This window comes from Bombina bombina, chromosome 8 (assembly GCF_027579735.1).
Source record: "Bombina bombina isolate aBomBom1 chromosome 8, aBomBom1.pri, whole genome shotgun sequence".
Taxonomy (NCBI): domain Eukaryota; kingdom Metazoa; phylum Chordata; class Amphibia; order Anura; family Bombinatoridae; genus Bombina; species Bombina bombina.
This window is the reverse complement of record NC_069506.1, coordinates 2,487,800-2,510,419: the sequence shown is the minus strand read 5'-3', so window position 1 is coordinate 2,510,419 and position 22,620 is coordinate 2,487,800. Positions and strand designations below refer to the sequence as shown.

The window sequence follows — 22,620 nt, the reverse complement described above, 5'->3', positions numbered from 1 at the left end:
ACCTGAGTGTCATATAGTACACTTAACACATGCACGCTTCTGAGACTACCTGAGTATGTCATATAGTACGCTTAACACATGCACGCTTCTGAGACTACCTGATAGTGTCATATAGTACACTTAACACATGCACGCTTCTGAGACTACCTGAGTATGTCATATAGTACACTTAACACATGCACGCTTCTGAGACTACCTGAGTATGTCATATAGTACACTTAACACATGCACGCTTCTGAGACTACCTGAGTATGTCATATAGTACACTTAACACATGCACGCTTCTGAGACTACCTGAGTATGTCATATAGTACACTTAACACATGCACGCTTCTGAGACTACCTGATAGTGTAATATAGTACACTTAACACATGCACGCTTCTGAGACTACCTGAGTATGTCATATAGTACACTTAACACATGCACGCTTCTGAGACTACCTGAGTATGTCATATAGTACACTTAACACATGCACGCTTCTGAGACTACCTGAGTATGTCATATAGTACACTTAACACATGCACGCTTCTGAGACTACCTGAGTATGTCATATAGTACACTTAACACATGCACGCTTCTGAGACTACCTGAGTATGTCATATAGTACACTTAACACATGCACGCTTCTGAGACTACCTGAGTATGTCATATAGTGCACTTAACACATGCACGCTTCTGAGACTACCTGAGTATGTCATATAGTACACTTAACACATGCACGCTTCTGAGACTACCTGAGTATGTCATATAGTACACTTAACACATGCACGCTTCTGAGACTACCTGAGTATGTCATATAGTACACTTAACACATGCACGCTTCTGAGACTACCTGAGTATGTCATATAGTACACTTAACACATGCACGCTTCTGAGACTACCTGAGTATGTCATATAGTACACTTAACACATGCACGCTTCTGAGACTACCTGAGTATGTCATATAGTACACTTAACACATGCACGCTTCTGAGACTACCTGAGTATGTCATATAGTACACTTAACACATGCACGCTTCTGAGACTACCTGAGTATGTCATATAGTACACTTAACACATGCACGCTTCTGAGACTACCTGAGAATGTCATATAGTACACTTAACACATGCACGCTTCTGAGACTACCTGAGTATGTCATATAGTACACTTAACACATGCACGCTTCTGAGACTACCTGAGTATGTCATATAGTACACTTAACACATGCACGCTTCTGAGACTACCTGAGTATGTTATATAGTACACTTAACACATGCACGCTTCTGAGACTACCTGAGTATGTCATATAGTACACTTAACACATGCACGCTTCTGAGACTACCTGAGTATGTCATATAGTACACTTAACACATGCACGCTTCTGAGACTACCTGAGTATGTCATATAGTACACTTAACACATGCACGCTTCTGAGACTACCTGAGTATGTCATATAGTACACTTAACACATGCACGCTTCTGAGACTACCTGAGTATGTCATATAGTACACTTAACACATGCACGCTTCTGAGACTACCTGAGTATGTCATATAGTACACTTAACACATGCACGCTTCTGAGACTACCTGAGTATGTCATATAGTACACTTAACACATGCACGCTTCTGAGACTACCTGAGTATGTCATATAGTACACTTAACACATGCACGCTTCTGAGACTACCTGAGTATGTCATATAGTACACTTAACACATGCACGCTTCTGAGACTACCTGAGTATGTCATATAGTACACTTAACACATGCACGCTTCTGAGACTACCTGAGTATGTCATATAGTACACTTAACACATGCACGCTTCTGAGACTACCTGAGAGTGTCATATAGTACACTTAACACATGCACGCTTCTGAGACTACCTGAGTATGTCATATAGTACACTTAACACATGCACGCTTCTGAGACTACCTGATAGTGTCATATAGTACACTTAACACATGCACGCTTCTGAGACTACCTGAGTATGTCATATAGTACACTTAACACATGCATGCTTCTGAGACTACCTGAGTATGTCATATAGTACACTTAACACATGCACGCTTCTGAGACTACCTGATAGTGTAATATAGTACACTTAACACATGCACGCTTCTCAGACTACCTGAGTATGTCATATAGTACACTTAACACATGCACGCTTCTGAGACTACCTGAGTATGTCATATAGTACACTTAACACATGCACGCTTCTGAGACTACCTGAGTATGTCATATAGTACACTTAACACATGCACGCTTCTGAGACTACCTGAGTATGTCATATAGTGCACACGACACATGCACGCTTCTGAGACTACCTGAGTATGTCATATAGTGCACTTAACACATGCACGCTTCTGAGACTACCTGAGTATGTCATATAGTGCACTTAACACATGCACGCTTCTGAGACTACCTGAGTATGTCATATAGTACACTTAACACATGCACGCTTCTGAGACTACCTGAGTATGTCATATAGTACACTTAACACATGCACGCTTCTGAGACTACCTGAGTATGTCATATAGTACACTTAACACATGCACGCTTCTGAGACTACCTGAGTATGTCATATAGTACACTTAACACATGCACGCTTCTGAGACTACCTGAGTATGTCATATAGTACACTTAACACATGCACGCTTCTGAGACTACCTGAGTATGTCATATAGTACACTTAACACATGCACGCTTCTGAGACTACCTGAGTATGTCATATAGTACACTTAACACATGCACGCTTCTGAGACTACCTGAGTATGTCATATAGTACACTTAACACATAAACGCTTCTGAGACTACCTGAGTATGTCATATAGTACACTTAACACATGCACGCTTCTGAGTCTACCTGAGTATGTCATATAGTACACTTAACACATGCACGCTTCTGAGTCTACCTGAGTATGTCATATAGTACACTTAACACATGCACGCTTCTGAGACTACCTGAGTATGTCATATAGTACACTTAACACATGCACGCTTCTGAGACTACCTGAGTATGTCATATAGTACACTTAACACATGCACGCTTCTGAGACTACCTGAGTATGTCATATAGTACACTTAACACATGCACGCTTCTGAGACTACCTGATAGTGTAATATAGTACACTTAACACATGCACGCTTCTGAGACTACCTGAGTATGTCATATAGTACACTTAACACATGCACGCTTCTGAGACTACCTGAGTATGTCATATAGTACACTTAACACATAAACGCTTCTGAGACTACCTGAGTATGTCATATAGTACACTTAACACATGCACGCTTCTGAGTCTACCTGAGTATGTTATATAGTACACTTAACACATGCACGCTTCTGAGTCTACCTGAGTATGTCATATAGTACACTTAACACATGCACGCTTCTGAGACTACCTGAGTATGTCATATAGTACACTTAACACATGCACGCTTCTGAGACTACCTGAGTATGTCATATAGTACACTTAACACATGCACGCTTCTGAGACTACCTGAGTATGTCATATAGTACACTTAACACATGCACGCTTCTGAGACTACCTGAGTATGTCATATAGTACACTTAACACATGCACGCTTCTGAGACTACCTGAGTATGTCATATAGTACACTTAACACATTCACGCTTCTGAGACTACCTGAGTATGTCATATAGTACACTTAACACATGCACGCTTCTGAGACTACCTGAGTATGTCATATAGTACACTTAACACATGCACGCTTCTGAGACTACCTGAGTATGTCATATAGTACACTTAACACATGCACGCTTCTGAGACTACCTGAGTATGTCATATAGTACACTTAACACATGCACGCTTCTGAGACTACCTGAGAGTGTCATATAGTACACTTAACACATGCACGCTTCTGAGACTACCTGAGTATGTCATATAGTACACTTAACACATGCACGCTTCTGAGACTACCTGATAGTGTCATATAGTACACTTAACACATGCACGCTTCTGAGACTACCTGAGTATGTCATATAGTACACTTAACACATGCACGCTTCTGAGACTACCTGAGTATGTCATATAGTACACTTAACACATGCACGCTTCTGAGACTACCTGAGTATGTCATATAGTACACTTAACACATGCACGCTTCTGAGACTACCTGAGTATGTCATATAGTACACTTAACACATGCACGCTTCTGAGACTACCTGAGAGTGTCATATAGTACACTTAACACATGCACGCTTCTGAGACTACCTGAGTATGTCATATAGTACACTTAACACATGCACGCTTCTGAGACTACCTGATAGTGTCATATAGTACACTTAACACATGCACGCTTCTGAGACTACCTGAGTATGTCATATAGTACACTTAACACATGCACGCTTCTGAGACTACCTGAGTATGTCATATAGTACACTTAACACATGCACGCTTCTGAGACTACCTGAGTATGTCATATAATGCACAAGACACATGCACGCTTCTGAGACTACGTGAGTATGTCATATAGTGCACAAGACACATGCACGCTTCTGAGACTACCTGAGAGTGTCATATAGTACACTTAACACATGCACGCTTCAAAGACTACCTGAGTATGTCATATAGTACACTTAACACATGCACGCTTCTGAGACTACCTGAGTATGTCATATAATGCACAAGACACATGCACGCTTCTGAGACTACCTGAGTATGTCATATAGTGCACAAGACACATGCACGCTTCTGAGACTACCTGAGAGTGTCATATAGTGCACAAGACACATGCACGCTTCTGAGACTACCTGAGTATGTCATATAGTACACTTAACACATGCACGCTTCTAAAACTACCTGAGAGTGTCATATAATGCACAAGACACATGCACGCTTCTGAGACTACCTGAGTATGTCCTATAATGCACAAGACACATGCACGCTTCTGAGACTACCTGAGTATGTCATATAGTGCACAAGACACATGCACGCTTCTGAGACTACCTGAGTATGTCCTATAATGCACAAGACACATGCACGCTTCTGAGACTACCTGAGAGTGTCATATAATGCACAAGACACATGCACGCTTCTGAGACTACCTGAGTATGTCCTATAATGCACAAGACACATGCACGCTTCTGAGACTACCTGAGTATGTCCTATAATGCACAAGACACATGCACGCTTCTAAAACTACCTGAGAGTGTCATATAGTGCACAAGACACATGCACGCTTCTGAGACTACCTGAGTATGTCCTATAATGCACAAGACACATGCACGCTTCTGAGACTACCTGAGTGTCATATAGTGCACAAGACACATGCACGCTTCTAAAACTACCTGAGTATGTCCTATAGTGCACAAGACACATGCACGCTTCTGAGACTACCTGAGTGTCATATAATGCACAAGACACATGCACGCTTCTGAGACTACCTGAGTGTCATATAATGCACAAGACACATGCACGCTTCTAAAACTACCTGAGTATGTCCTATAGTGCACAAGACACATGCACGCTTCTGAGACTATCTGAGTGTCATATAATGCACAAGACACATGCACGCTTCTGAGACTACCTGAGTATATCCTATAGTGTACAAGACACATGCACACTTCTAAGACTACCTGAGTATGTCCTATAGTGCACAAGACACATGCACGTTTCTAAAACTACCTGAGTATGTCCTATAGTGCACAAGACACATGCACGCTTCTGAGACTACCTGAGTGTCAATAATGCACAAGACACATGCACGCTTCTGAGACTACCTGAGTATATCCTATAGTGCACAAGACACATGCACGCTTCTAAGACTACCTGAGTATGTCCTATAGTGCACAAGACACATGCACGCTTCTGAGACTACCTGAGTATGTCATATAGTGCACAAGACACATGCACGCTTCTGAGACTACCTGAGTATGTCATATAGTGCACAAGACATACTAAAACTACCTCAGTATGCTGTCATGGAATGGAGCTAAGTTACAACAAAGGAGTCAAAGATTAATGGAAAATTTGATAACCCAAAGCAAATTGTAAAGATTTTTAAACTTAAATCCTGGTTCTAACTCATGAAACTTTATTTTTGACTTGCACTTCATACTAAAGACTATGGCACAAACTCTGCATTTATTAAATAACTTGCTGACTTTCCAACCAAGTTTCATTTAAAACACCTGCATTTTATGGCACTAATCAGATAAAGGGCTTTTTTCCTCTCCAATCACTTTGTTAGTTGTCTATGCCCTGGCACAGATAATGCTGATGCGCGGGGGGGGGGGGGGGTACGTAAGTCTCTCTGGGTCTTTTCTGACTGATAACTGATAAACGCCCTGTTAGCCTATGCTCAGTGCTCCTGACCTCAGAGTACAGCAAATAAGAAACTGTACTGAGGAATGTATATTTATCTAGTTGCATCATGGGGACTAGCTCACAGGAATAGTGTAAAGCGCACGTAATTAGCATGTGATGTGGTGAGCACCTGTAGACATATGTATACTACTTGCTGCTACATAAATGTGCACATTAGATCAGTTGCTCTGTTTTTGTTTGATTTTACTGTTAGAAAAGACACAGCAGAAATGTTCTGTATACAACACAGTGAGGGAGAGGAACTACAGCACCCTGTATCCTTGTGCAGAAAAATGCTTTGTAATCAGATGTATTATCATAAGCTGCTTTGTGCAACACTACCTTAAATCAGCTGCTGATACTTGATTACTAAGTACAGCTGAACCACAATCAATTTCAGCTTTTATTCAATTCTGTTTTTAGGTCTGAAACAGGAAAGTAAAGGCAAAATCCGTGTTGAGCCTGGTTTATTTGAATGGACCAAATGGGTGTCTGGTAACACTCTGCCAGCGTGGGTACCTGTGACAGAACTGGCATCAGCCAATCTAAGTGTTGATACAACGTACAGGTGAGTAGAGCTTTCTAAGCCTAAAGTTCATTTGGGAAGCTACTGTGTAACAGATAATATTATCTATATAAAGCTTTCTTGTAACAGTTATATAGCATTTACTTTTTGCCTTAAAATATAACTTTTTTTCACATATTTATTTTAGGGACCCATTTCTCGCTCACACAACTCCCCCTCCTCCCTCTATTTCGTGTATTCAATCTGAAACACTGACCCCTATCCTAAGCTCACCCACACTCTCCGTAAGCCACACCCACATGCTTCCTAACCCCACCAATGTACTTCCTGATTCTCCCACACTGTAATAAACCCCACCCACATTTCCATACCCTATTCATACTCTATATCACCCCCACCGACATGCTGCCTGACTCCCTCCCCATTCTAATAAACCCCACCCACACACTGCCAGACCCTTCCTACACTCTACCCTTCCCATATGCTGCATGAAACCCTCCCACACTTTAATTAAACCCCACCCACATGCTGCCTAAACTCTGCAGACACTGGCCAAAACGCACTCTTCCCAAAGCCCAAACTCCTGCCAAGTTACTGATAAACCGCTCCGTAAAAATACAAAAGAAAAGCAACTGGGGACACTCAGAGCTCAGTAGCAGACAGTATATCTAATAGATGACTATCAGTGTGTTGTATAATGAAGTAACATACAAACAGTATATCAATTAGATGACTATCAGTGTGTTGTCTAAGGGTAGTAACATGCAGACAGTATATCTATTAGATGACTATCAGTGTGTTGTATAAGGGTAGTAACATACAAACAGTATATCTATTAGATGACTAACAGTGTGTTGTATAAGGGAAGTAACATGCAGACAGTATATCTATTAGATTACTATATCAGTGTGCTGTATAAGGGAAGTAACATGCAGACAGTATATCTATTATATGACTATCAGTGTGTTGTATAAAGAAGTAACATGCAGACAGTATATCTATTATATGACTATCAGTGTGTTGTATAAGGGAAGTAACATGCAGACAGTATATCTATTAGATGACTATATCAGTGTGTTGTATAAGGGAAGTAACATGCAGACAGTATATCTATTATATGACTATCAGTGTGTTGTATAAAGAAGTAACATGCAGACAGTATATCTATTATATGACTATCAGTGTGTTGTATAATGAAGTAACATACAAACAGTATATCAATTAGATGACTATCAGTGTGTTGTCTAAGGGTAGTAACATGCAGACAGTATATCTATTAGATGACTATCAGTGTGTTGTATAAGGGTAGTAACATACAAACAGTATATCTATTAGATGACTAACAGTGTGTTGTATAAGGGAAGTAACATGCAGACAGTATATCTATTAGATGACTATCAGTGTGTTGTATAAGGGAAGTAACATGCAGACAGTATATCTATTAGATTACTTTATCAGTGTGTTGTATAAGGGAAGTAACGTGCAGACGGTATATCTATTAGATGACTATCATTGTGTTGTATAAGGGAAGTAACATGCAGACAGTATATATATTTGATGACTTTATCAGTGTGTTGTATAAGAGAAATAATGTGCAGACAGTATATCTATATCTATTAGATGACTATCAGTGTGTTGTATAAGAGAAGTAATGTGCAGACAGTATATCTATATCTATTAAATGACTATCAGTGTGTTGTATAAGGGTAGTAACATAGAAACAGTATATCTATTAGATGACTAACAGTGTGTTGTATAAGGGTAGTAACATACAAACAGTATATCTATTAGATGACTAACAGTGTGTTGTATAAGTGTAGTAACATACAAACAGTATATCAATTAGAGGACTGACAGTGTGTTGTATAAGGGAAGTAACATGCAGACAGTATATCTATTAGATGACTATCAGTGTGTTGTATAATGAAGTAACATACTTACAGTATATCTATTAGATGACTATCAGTGTGTTGTATAAGGGAAGTAACATGCAGACAGTATATGTATTAGATGACTATCAGTGTGTTGTATAAGGGAAGTAACATGCAGACAGTATATGTATTAGATGACTTTATCAGTGTGTTGTATAAGGGAAGTAACGTGCAGACAGTATATGTATTAGATGACTATCAGTGTGTTGTATAAGGGAAGTAACATGCAGACAGTATATGTATTAGATGACTATCAGTGTGTTGTATAAGGGAAGTAACATGCAGACAGTATATCTATTAGATGACTATCGGTGTGTTGTATAAGGGAAGTAACATGCAGACAGTATATCTATTAGATGACTATTAATGTTTTGTATAATGAAGTAACATACACACAGTATATCTATTATATGACTATCAGTGTGTTGTATAAGGGAAGTAACATGCAGACAGTATATCTATTAGATGACTATATCAGTGTGCTGTATAGGGGAAGTAACATGCAGACAGTATATCTATTATATGACTATCAGTGTGTTGTATAAAGAAGTAACATGCAGACAGTATATCTATTATATGACTATCAGTGCGTTGTATAAGGGAAGTAACATACACACAGTATATCTATTAGATGACTGACAGTGTGTTGTATAAGGGAAGTAACATGCAGACAGTATATCTATTATATGACTATCAGTGTGTTGTATAAGGGAAGTAACATGCAGACAGTATATCTATTAGATGACTATCAGTGTGTTGTATAAGGGAAGTAACATGCAGACAGTATATATATTAGATTTCTATCAGTGTGCTGTATGAGGGTAATGGGGGGGTACACTAAGCGCCTGCCTCAAAAGACCCTAGCTCTGGAGATTGACTCCTAGTAGTCAATAAATGATTAAGATAAACGTTAAACCCGGCCTCTTTTGGCGCTTTGGTTTTCCAATTTTAACGTTTGCTGTATAAGGGTAGTAACATGCAGACAGTATATCTATTAGATGACTTTATCAGTGTGTTGTATAAGGGAAGTAACATGCAGACAGTATCTATTAGATGACTATCAGTGTGTTGTATAAGGGAAGTAAAATGCAGACAGTATATCTATTAGATGACTTTATCAGTGTGTTGTATAAGGGAAGTAATGTGCAGACAGTATATCTATTATATGACTATCAGTGTGTTGTATAAGGGAAGTAACATGCAGACAGTATATCTATTAGATTACTATATCAGTGTGCTGTATAAGGGAAGTAACATGCAGACAGTATATCTATTATATGACTATCAGTGTGTTGTATAAAGAAGTAACATGCAGACAGTATATCTATTATATGACTATCAGTGTGTTGTATAAGGGAAGTAACATGCAGACAGTATATCTATTAGATGACTATATCAGTGTGTTGTATAAGGGAAGTAACATGCAGACAGTATATCTATTATATGACTATCAGTGTGTTGTATAAAGAAGTAACATGCAGACAGTATATCTATTATATGACTATCAGTGTGTTGTATAAAGAAGTAACATACAAACAGTATATCAATTAGATGACTATCAGTGTGTTGTCTAAGGGTAGTAACATGCAGACAGTATATCTATTAGATGACTATCAGTGTGTTGTATAAGGGTAGTAACATACAAACAGTATATCTATTAGATGACTAACAGTGTGTTGTATAAGGGAAGTAACATGCAGACAGTATATCTATTAGATGACTATCAGTGTGTTGTATAAGGGAAGTAACATGCAGACAGTATATCTATTAGATTACTTTATCAGTGTGTTGTATAAGGGAAGTAACGTGCAGACGGTATATCTATTAGATGACTATCATTGTGTTGTATAAGGGAAGTAACATGCAGACAGTATATATATTTGATGACTTTATCAGTGTGTTGTATAAGAGAAGTAATGTGCAGACAGTATATCTATTAGATGACTATCAGTGTGTTGTATAAGAGAAGTAATGTGCAGACAGTATATCTATATCTATTAGATGACTATCAGTGTGTTGTATAAGAGAAGTAATGTGCAGACAGTATATCTATATCTATTAAATGACTATCAGTGTGTTGTATAAGGGTAGTAACATAGAAACAGTATATCTATTAGATGACTAACAGTGTGTTGTATAAGGGTAGTAACATACAAACAGTATATCTATTAGATGACTAACAGTGTGTTGTATAAGTGTAGTAACATACAAACAGTATATCAATTAGAGGACTGACAGTGTGTTGTATAAGGGAAGTAACATGCAGACAGTATATCTATTAGATGACTATCAGTGTGTTGTATAATGAAGTAACATACTTACAGTATATCTATTAGATGACTATCAGTGTGTTGTATAAGGGAAGTAACATGCAGACAGTATATGTATTAGATGACTATCAGTGTGTTGTATAAGGGAAGTAACATGCAGACAGTATATGTATTAGATGACTATCAGTGTGTTGTATAAGGGAAGTAACGTGCAGACAGTATATGTATTAGATGACTATCAGTGTGTTGTATAAGGGAAGTAACATGCAGACAGTATATGTATTAGATGACTATCAGTGTGTTGTATAAGGGAAGTAACATGCAGACAGTATATCTATTAGATGACTATCGGTGTGTTGTATAAGGGAAGTAAAATGCAGACAGTATATCTATTAGATGACTATTAGTGTTTTGTATAATGAAGTAACATACACACAGTATATCTATTATATGACTATCAGTGTGTTGTATAAGGGAAGTAACATGCAGACAGTATATCTATTAGATGACTATATCAGTGTGCTGTATAGGGGAAGTAACATGCAGACAGTATATCTATTATATGACTATCAGTGTGTTATATAAAGAAGTAACATGCAGACAGTATATCTATTATATGACTATCAGTGTGTTGTATAAGGGAAGTAACATACACACAGTATATCTATTAGATGACTGACAGTGTGTTGTATAAGGGAAGTAACATGCAGACAGTATATCTATTATATGACTATCAGTGTGTTGTATAAGGGAAGTAACATGCAGACAGTATATCTATTAGATGACTATCAGTGTGTTGTATAAGGGAAGTAACATGCAGACAGTATATATATTAGATTTCTATCAGTGTGCTGTATGAGGGTAATGGGGGGGTTCACTAAGCGCCTGCCTCAAAAGACCCTAGCTCTGGAGATTGACTCCTAGTAGTCAATAAATGATTAAGATAAACGTTAAAACCCGGCCTCTTTTGGCGCTTTGGTTTCCAATTTTAACGTTTGCTGTATAAGGGTAGTAACATGCAGACAGTATATCTATTAGATGACTTTATCAGTGTGTTGTATAAGGGAAGTAACATGCAGACAGTATCTATTAGATGACTTTATCAGAGTGTTGTATAAGGGAAGTAATGTGCAGACAGTATATCTATTATATGACTATCAGTGTGTTGTATAAGGGAAGTAACATGCAGACAGTATATCTATTAGATGACTATATCAGTGTGCTGTATAAGGGAAGTAACATGCAGACAGTATATCTATTATATGACTATCAGTGTGTTGTATAAAGAAGTAACATGCAGACAGTATATCTATTATATGACTATCAGTGTGTTGTATAAGGGAAGTAACATGCAGACAGTATATCTATTAGATGACTATATCAGTGTGTTGTATAAGGGAAGTAACATGCAGACAGTATATCTATTATATGACTATCAGTGTGTTGTATAAAGAAGTAACATGCAGACAGTATATCTATTATATGACTATCAGTGTGTTGTATAAGGAAAGTAACGTGCAGACAGTATATCTATTATATGACTATCAGTGTGTTGTATAAAGAAGTAACATGCAGACAGTATATCTATTATATGACTATCAGTGTGTTGTATCAAGAAGTAACATGCAGACAGTATATCTATTATATGACTATCAGTGTGTTGTATAAGGGAAGTAACATGCAGACAGTATATATACTAGATGACTTTCAGTGTGTTGTATAAGGGAATTAACGTGCAGACAGTATATCTATTAGATGACTATCAGTGTGTTGTATAAGGGAAGTAACGTGCAGACAGTATATCTATTAGATGACTTTATCAGTGTGTTGTATAAGGGAAGTAACGTGCAGACAGTATATCTATTATATGACTATCATTGTGTTGTATAAGGGAAGTAACATGCAGACAGTATATATATTTGATGACTTTATCAGTGTGTTGTATAAGGGTAGTAACATACAAACAGTATATCTATTAGATGACTAACAGTGTGTTGTATAAGGGTAGTAACATACAAACAATATATCAATTAGAGGACTGACAGTGTGTTGTATAAGGGAAGTAACATGCAGACAGTATATCAATTAGATGACTAACAGTGTATTGTATAAGGGAAGTAACATGCAGACAGTATATCTATTAGATGACTATCAGTGTGTTGTCTAAGGGTAGTAACATGCAGACAATATATCTATTAGATGACTGACAGTGTGTTGTCTAAGGGTAGTAACATACAAACAGTATATCTATTAGATGACTAACAGTGTGTTGTATAAGGGAAGTAACATGCAGACAGTAAATCTATTAGATGACTATCAGTGTGTTGTATAAGGGAAGTAACATGCAGACAGTATATCTATTAGATGACTATCAGTGTGTTGTATAAGGGAAGTAACTTTCAGACAGTATATCTATTAGATGACTTTATCAGTGTGTTGTATAAGGGAAGTAACGTGCAGACAGTATCTATTAGATGACTTTATCAGTGTGTTGTATAAGGGAAGTAACGTGCAGACAGTATATCTATTAGATGACTATCAGTGTGTTGTATAAGGGAAGTAACATGCAGACAGTATATATATTAGATGACTTTATCAGTGTGTTGTATAAGAGAAGTAACGTGCAGACAGTATATCAATTAGATGACTAACAGTGTATTGTATAAGGGAAGTAACATGCAGACAGTATATCTATTAGATGACTATCAGTGTGTTGTATAAGGGTAGTAACATACAAACAGTATATCTATTGGATGAATATCAGTGTGTTGTCTAAGGGTAGTAACATACAAACAGTATATCTATTGGATGACTATCGGTGTGTTGTCTAAGGGTAGTAACATACAAACAGTATATCTATTGGATGAATATCAGTGTGTTGTCTAAGGGTAGTAACATACAAACAGTATATATATTAGATGACTAACAGTGTGTTGTATAAGGGTAGTAACATACAAACAGTATATCTATTGGATGAATATCAGTGTGTTGTCTAAGGGTAGTAACATACAAACAGTATATCTATTGGATGACTATCGGTGTGTTGTCTAAGGGTAGTAACATACAAACAGTATATCTATTGGATGAATATCAGTGTGTTGTCTAAGGGTAGTAACATACAAACAGTATATATATTAGATGACTAACAGTGTGTTGTATAAGGGTAGTAACATACAAACAGTATATCAATTAGAGGACTGACAGTGTGTTGTATAAGGGAAGTAGCATGCAGACAGTATATCTATTAGATGACTAACAGTGTGTTGTATAAGGGAAGTAACATGCAGACAGTATATCTATTAGATGACTATCAGTGTGTTGTATAAGGGAAGTAACGTGCAGACAGTATATCTATTAGATGACTATCAGTGTGTTGTATAAGGGTAGTAACATACAAACAGTATATCTATTAGATGACTAACAGTGTGTTGTATAAGGGTAGTAACATACAAACAGTATATCAATTAGATTGACTGACAGTGTGTTGTATAAGGGAAGTAACATGCAGACAGTATATGTATTAGATCAGTGGTTCTCAACCAAAGTGACCTCAAGGCCCGGTAAATTTTAGCTAGACATGTCCAGGGCCCGGTAGTAGTGAGCAGCAGGGGCGGGCTGATCAGCCAGGCAAATAGGACCTGGGCCGAGGGACCAGCAAGTAGGGGGGCCCACAAATGGCATCTCCACGGATCCTGGTGCATTCCTGAAGCTGGAGTTTTAAGTTGCCCTATCAGTAACTAAGCAAAAAAAGTGTGGGTTTAGAGGGGCCCTGGCGGGGGTCTGTTGCTGTGAGGGCCATGGAGTGTGGGGTCTGGCCCTGGAGGTTGGGTACCCTTTCTTTGGACCTTAATGTTGGGGGTCCTGGCTCTGGAGGTTGAGGGGCCTGTTGGGGGCAGGGCAGGGAGGCTACCATGTTCATTTGCATAAAATTTAATACATTTTGGTCAGTGTGAGACAGTGTTCCTGGGACCTTGATTGGTATCAATCTGCCCTTGGTGTGCAGTGGGGTAAGAGTGTGCAGTGGGGGCATGACAGGCCGGGGCCCACCAGCAGGGCTATCACGGCCCGGTACTGGGCCACGGCCCGGCTGTTGAGAAACCAGGTATTAGATGACTATCAGTGTGTTGTATAAGGGAAGTAACGTGCAGACAGTATATGTATTAGATGACTATCAGTGTGTTGTATAAGGGAAATAACATGCAGACAGTATATCTATTAGATGACTATCAGTGTGTTGTATAAGGGAAGTAACATGCAGACAGTATATCTATTAGATGACTATCGGTGTGTTGTATAAGGGAAGTAACATGCAGACAGTATATCTATTAGATGACTATTAGTGTTTTGTATAATGAAGTAACATACACACAGTATATCTATTAGATGACTGACAGTGTGTTGTATAAGGGAAGTAACATGCAGACAGTATATCTATTAGATGACTATCAGTGTGTTGTATAAGGGAAGTAACATACACACAGTATATCTATTAGATGACTGACAGTGTGTTGTATAAGGGAAGTAACATGCAGACAGTATATCTATTATATGACTATCAGTGTGTTGTATAAGGGAAGTAGCATGCAGACAGTATATCTATTAGATGACTATCAGTGTGTTGTATAAGGGAAGTAACATGCAGACAGTATATATATTAGATTTCTATCAGTGTGCTGTATGAGGGTAATGGGGGGGTACACTAAGCGCCTGCCTCAAAAGACCCTAGCTCTGGAGATTGACTCCTAGTAGTCAATAAATGATTAAGATAAACGTTAAACCCGGCCTCTTTTGGCGCTTTGGTTTTCCAATTTTAACGTTTGCTGTATAAGGGTAGTAACATGCAGACAGTATATCTATTAGATGACTTTATCAGTGTGTTGTATAAGGGAAGTAACATGCAGACAGTATCTATTAGATGACTATCAGTGTGTTGTATAAGGGAAGTAACATGCAGACAGTATATCTATTAGATGACTTTATCAGTGTGTTGTATAAGGGAAGTAATGTGCAGACAGTATATCTATTATATGACTATCAGTGTGTTGTATAAGGGAAGTAACATGCAGACAGTATATCTATTAGATGACTATATCAGTGTGCTGTATAAGGGAAGTAACATGCAGACAGTATATCTATTATATGACTATCAGTGTGTTGTATAAAGAAGTAACATGCAGACAGTATATCTATTATATGACTATCAGTGTGTTGTATAAAGAAGTAACATGCAGACAGTATATCTATTATATGACTATCAGTGTGTTGTATAAGGGAAGTAACATGCAGACAGTATATCTATTAGATGACTATATCCGTGTGTTGTATAAGGGAAGTAACATGCAGACAGTATATCTATTATATGACTATCAGTGTGTTGTATAAAGAAGTAACATGCAGACAGTATATCTATTATATGACTATCAGTGTGTTGTATAAAGAAGTAACATGCAGACAGTATATCTATTATATGACTATCAGTGTGTTGTATAAAGAAGTAACATGCAGACAGTATATCTATTATATGACTATCAGTGTGTTGTATAAGGAAAGTAACGTGCAGACAGTATATCTATTATATGACTATCAGTGTGTTGTATAAAGAAGTAACATGCAGACAGTATATCTATTATATGACTATCAGTGTGTTGTATCAAGAAGTAACATGCAGACAGTATATCTATTATATGACTATCAGTGTGTTGTATAAGGGAAGTAACATGCAGACAGTATATATACTAGATGACTATCAGTGTGTTGTATAAGGGAAGTAACGTGCAGACAGTATATCTATTAGATGACTATCAGTGTGTTGTATAAGGGAAGTAACATGCAGACAGTATATCTATTAGATGACTATCAGTGTGTTGTATAAGGGAAGTAACATGCAGACAGTATATATATTAGATGACTTTATCAGTGTGTTGTATAAGAGAAGTAATGTGCAGACAGTATATCTATATCTATTAGATGACTATCAGTGTGTTGTATAAGGGAAGTAAGGTGCAGACAGTATATCTATTAGATGACTTTATCAGTGTGTTGTATAAGAGAAGTAACGTGCTGACAGTATATCTATTAGATGACTTTATCAGTGTGTTGTATAAGGGAAGTAACATGCAGACAGTATATCTATTAGATGACTATCAGTGTGTTGTATAAGGGAAGTAACATGCAGACAGTATATCTATTAGATGACTTTATCAGTGTGTTGTATAAGGGAAGTAACATGCAGACAGTATATCTATTAGATGACTATCAGTGTGTTGTATAAAGAAGTAACATGCAGACAGTATATCTATTGGATGACTATCAGTGTGTTGTATAAGGGAAGTAACATGCAGACAGTATATCTATTAGATGACTATCGGTGTGTTGTATAATGAAGTAACATACACACAGTATATCTATTAGATGACTGACAGTGTGTTGTATAAGTGAAGTAACGTGCAGACAGTAAACCTATTAGATGACTATCAGTGTGTTGTATAAGGGAAGTAACAAGCAAACAGTATATATATTTATATATTAGATGACTATCAGTGTGTTGTATAAGGGAAGTAACATGCAGACAGTGTATCTATTAGATGACTATCAGTGTGTTGTATAAGGGAAGTAACGTGCAGACAATATATCTATTAGATGAGTATCAGTGTGTTGTATAAGGGAAGTAACATGCAGACAGTATATCTATTAGATGACTATCAGTGTGTTATATAATGAAGTAACATGCAGACAGTGTATCTATTGGTTGACTTTATCGGTGTGTTGTATAATAAAAGGGAAAGTCAAGTCCAAAACAAACTTTCATTATTCAGATAGGGCAAGTCATTTTAAACAGTTTTCAAATTTACATCTATCACCAATTTCGCTTTGTTCTCTTGGTATTCTTAGTTGAAGGCTAAACCTAGGAGGTTCATATGCTAATTTCCAAGCCCTTGAAGGCCGCCTCTCATCTCATGGCATTTTGACAGTTTTTCACCACTAGAGGGGGTTAGTTCATGTGTTTCATATCAATAACACTGTGCTCATGCACATGGAATTCCTAGGAGCCACCACTGATTGGCTAAAATGCAAGTCTGTCAAAAGAACTGAAATATGGGGGCAGTCTGCAGAGGCATAGATACAAGATAATCACAGAGGTAAAAAGTATATTAATATAACTGTGTTGGTTATGCAAAACTAGGGAATGGGTAATAAGAGATTATCCCTGAAAACAATAAATATTCTGGTGTAGACTGTCCCTTGGAGTAACGTGCAGACAGTGTATCTATTAGATGACTATCAGTGTGTTGTATAAGGGAAGTAACTTGCAGACAGTTTATCTATTAGATGACTATCAGTGTGTTGTATAAGGGAAGTAACATGCAGACAGTTTATCTATTAGATGACTATCAGTGTGTTGTATAAAGAAGTAACATGCAGACAGTATATATATATATTAGTTGACTATCAGTGTGTTGTATAAGGGAAGTAACATGCAGACAGTATATCTATTAGATGACTATCAGTGTGTTGTTTAAAGACGTAACATGCAGACAGTATATCTATTAGATGACTATAAGTGTGTTGTATAAGGGAAGTAACACGCAGACAGTATATCTATTAGATGACTATTAGTGTGTTGTATAAAGAAGTAACATGCAGACAGTATATGTATTAGATGACTATCAGTGTGTTGTATAAGGGTAGTAACATGCAGACAGTATATATATTAGATGACTATCAGTGTGCTGCATAAGGGTAGTAACATGCAGACAGTATATCTATTAGATGACTATCAGTGTGTTCTATAAGGGTAGTAACATGCAGACAGTATATATATTAGATGACTATCAGTGTGCTGTATAAGGGAAGTAACATGCAGACAGTATATATATTAGATGACTATTAGTGTGTTGTATAAGGAAGTAACATGCAGACAGTATATATATTAGATGACTATCAGTGTGTTGTATAAATAAGTAACATGCAGACAGTATATATATTAGATGACTATTAGTGTGTTGTATAAGGAAGTAACATGCAGACAGTAAATTTATGTACCCTGTACCCATTTTTTTGTTTGCAGACCTCACATCCCCGTCAGCAAGCTGCTGGTCTCTGAATCATATGACACATATATGAGTAGAAGCTTCCAAGTTACCAAGGACATTCTTAGTGAATGTAAAAGTAAAGGTATGTAGCACATTAAGGACTCATCTGTTAAGTAGAGAATTCTGACACTCTGGTGGGCTTTATACGTACTAGTGCATCAGTAACCCTGTGTGACTTATCTGTTGTCAAGTAGGGAATTCTGTAGTTCTGGTGGACTTTATACATACTAGTGCATCAGTAGCCCTGGGTGACTCATCTGTTGTAAAGTAGGGAATTCTGTAGCTCTGGTGGGCTTTATACATACTTGTGCATCAGTAGCCCTGTGTGACTCATCTGTTGTCAAGTAGGGAATTCTGTAGCTCTGGTGGGCTTTATACGTACTAGTGCATGAGTAACCCTGTGTGACTTATTTGTTGTCAAGTAGAGAATTCTGTAGCTCTGGTGGGCTTTGTACGTACAGTAGCCCTGTGTGACGAGACCAATCTCGCCACGGTGCATTGGAGGAGCCTGGTTGCCCGCCTGTTGCCTTTAGACTATGGCCCCATGTTGAAACGCTTGATTTTCTCCTACAAAGGGTCAAGCCAGGTCTGTCGGAGTGTCCCACCAGGAGGGAGCCGTGTGACAGACCCCTCTGTCCTTGAACTATGTGGCTCTCCTGGTTAATTTGTGTGGACTTGTATGATTTCCTGTCCATACTTTCCCGTTCGTATTTGTTTTTCTAATCTCCCGAACACCGCTGAAACTGCCAACCTCCCTACAGATGATGGATTCTGGCATTATGTTTAAGTCACCCTGTGCCCATTATAGGTACAGGGTGTGAATCCAACAGTACTAAAGGGGTTAACTCTCTCCTTGTTTAGTTTTGAGAAACTGTATTTTCTGAGACAGGTTTCCTGGCATCAGCTATTGTTTACTGTAATTAGGTTTAGGTGATACGCTTTCACCTTGTTTAATCCCCTCCAGAGTCCAGACTGCTAGGTGCCAGGAAGGAATCCATTGTTTTCTTGTGTTTGATTGTTTATTTGGTTACGTAATGTAATTCTATTATATCCTGTAAAAGGGCGTCTTCCCTCTATCCATGGAGGTAATTGGATTTCTTCCCAATTATCCCCAGGATAGAGAGGAGGGGTTTACTGGTACCAAGGGGAGCGTTTATGCCCGAGTGACTGTGATTGGCTAATGTACTATACTCGTCCCAATTTCCCATCTGGTCCCCTAGGGGAGTGTCCACCAGGTGGGAGACCTGTAAGGGAAGATCTACTAAACGGCGGTTTAACCCTTTTATGCCTGGGGGTGCCGAAAACAATTGGTGGCAGCAATGGGATCGTTCCCACAGCCAGAAGGACAGCTACAGGAGACACCATTCCGTGGATTTACAAGTTGGGGGCAACGCATGTCCCAGTACAGTGCCCCTAAAAGCAACAGAATGGAACCAGCAGGGTTATACGAGGAGGAGGACTTGGATGGCCGGGATGCATTAAGAAAAGGCATCTGGTACCAGGCCCTGGATAATGTACAATACCAGCGGGGTGAGAGTCTCCCCAGTGAAGAGCAGCGGTTGCAGAAGCAAGTGGCCCTACGGATGCCCTTCCTGGGAGAGCAGCCCCTGGAGGAATGGGTGAAGGAACTAGAGCACCGGGTATGGCAGGAGCTATGGCTGGAGGATGCCTACCAGGCGCTCTGGTGGTATATGGTACAGTATATACCCTGGACAGCCGAGCATGACAAACCAGAGGGAGAAAAGTTTGATGGTCCTGGTTTGTTATGGGAGTCCTTTGCAGAGCCTGACTTCGGGAGCCCTGCGCAGACTAGACTTCAGGACATTTTCCACGAGAGGGAGGCTAGGCATGACTTGGATGATCCCCATGAGGTAGAGCAAGACCTGGTCTCTCCACCGGTCCTGCAGGGAATTGGGAGCCCAGTCTCCATTCCCCAGCGGCAGGCTGAGTTACAGGGGCAGAGACAGTTGGTCCTGTCCCCCAGCAGCAGAGGGATACGCAGGGAATTGGGAGCCCATTCCCCAGCGCAGGCTGAGTTACAGGGGGCAGAGACAGTTGGTTCTACCCCCCATCAGCAGAGTGATATGCAGGGAATTGGGAGCCCAGTCTCCATTCCCCAGTGGCTGGAAATATGCATGGGAGAGGAGCTTGTCACCCCCTCTCCCCAGTGGCAGGCTGAGTTACAGGGGGCAGAGACAGTTGGTCCTGTCCCCCAGCAGCAGAGGGATACACAGGGAATTGGGAGCCCAGTCTCCATTCCCCAGCAGCAGGCTGAGTTACAGGGGGCAGAGACAGTCGGTTCTGCCCCCCATCAGCAGAGTGATATGCAGGGAATTTGGGAGCCCAGTCTCCATTCCCCAGCGGCTGGAAGTATGTATGGGAGAGGAGCTTGTTACCCCCGCTCCCCAGCGGTGGCTTGATGCACCGGGGGAGACAGTAAGCCCCACAACCGTGCAGATAGGACAGTGGTCTCTGCACTTACAGCACAGGGGTTAGGGACAGTCGGTCCTGTCCCCCAGCAACAGGGCTGTTTAGCCAAAGGGGAAACGATCGGTCCCCCCCTCCAGCAGCACAGCCATGTATCCAAAGGGGAGACAGTCTGTCTCCCCCTCCAGCAACCAGGCTCCCACCAGGCTACTTTCGTGGTAGTGCTGGCACCTGGGCAGAGTACAGCTGGTCTCTGCCCACCTCGCAACCCACCAATTCAGCGTACCAGTCCCCCACACAGCTGTGGTGAGGCACCTGGACATGGGCAAGTTTTCCCCGTATTCAGGTGTAGTAACCATTTATTGTGAGTGGGCTGTACTACTAATTGTGTTTTTTGGGCGGGTTGCTGGACTAACCAAGGCACTGACCGGCAGGAGGTCAGATACCCTGTTAGTCTGTTTGGAAAAGGGGAGAGATGTGACTAGACCAATCTCGCCACGGTGCATTGGAGGAGCCTGGTTGCCCGCCTGCTGCCTTTAGACTATGGCCCCATGTTGAAACGCTTGATTTTCCCCTACAAAGGGTCAAGCCGGTTCTGCTGGAGTGTCCCACCAGGAGGGAGCCGTGTGATAGACCCCTCTGTCCTGGAACTATGTGGCTCTCCTGGTTTATTTGTGTGGATTCATATGATTTCCTGTCCGTACTTCCCCGTTCGTATTTGTTTTTCTAATCTCCCGAACACCGCTGAAACTGTCAACCTCCCTACGGATTATGGATTCGGGCATTATGTTTAAGTCACCCTGTGCCCATTATAGGTACAGGGTGTGAATCCAACAGTACTGAAGGGGTTAACTCTCCCCTTGTTCAGTTTTGAGAAACTGTATTTTCTGATACAGGTTTCCTGGCATCAGATATTGTTTACTGTAATTAGGTTTAGGTGATACGCTTTCACCTTGTTTAATCACCTCCAGAGTCCAGACTGCTAGGTGCCAGGAAGGAATACATTGTTTTCTTGTGTTTGATTGTTTATTTGGTTACGTAATGTATTTTTATTGTATCCTGTAA

The 22,620-nt window shown here is 39.4% G+C and overlaps 1 protein-coding gene across 2 annotated transcripts in view; it reads left to right on the top strand.

Annotated features, from left to right (window-relative positions):
• UBASH3B (ubiquitin associated and SH3 domain containing B) overlaps nucleotides 1-22,620 on the top strand; it is a 477,436-nt gene that overhangs the window by 422,753 nt on the left and 32,063 nt on the right. For both annotated transcript variants that reach the window (XM_053690105.1, XM_053690104.1), the window contains exons 11-12: nucleotides 6,732-6,876; nucleotides 19,104-19,210. In XM_053690105.1, coding sequence (XP_053546080.1) covers nucleotides 6,732-6,876; nucleotides 19,104-19,210 — 252 coding nt within the window. The remainder of the gene's footprint in view (nucleotides 1-6,731; nucleotides 6,877-19,103; nucleotides 19,211-22,620) is intronic.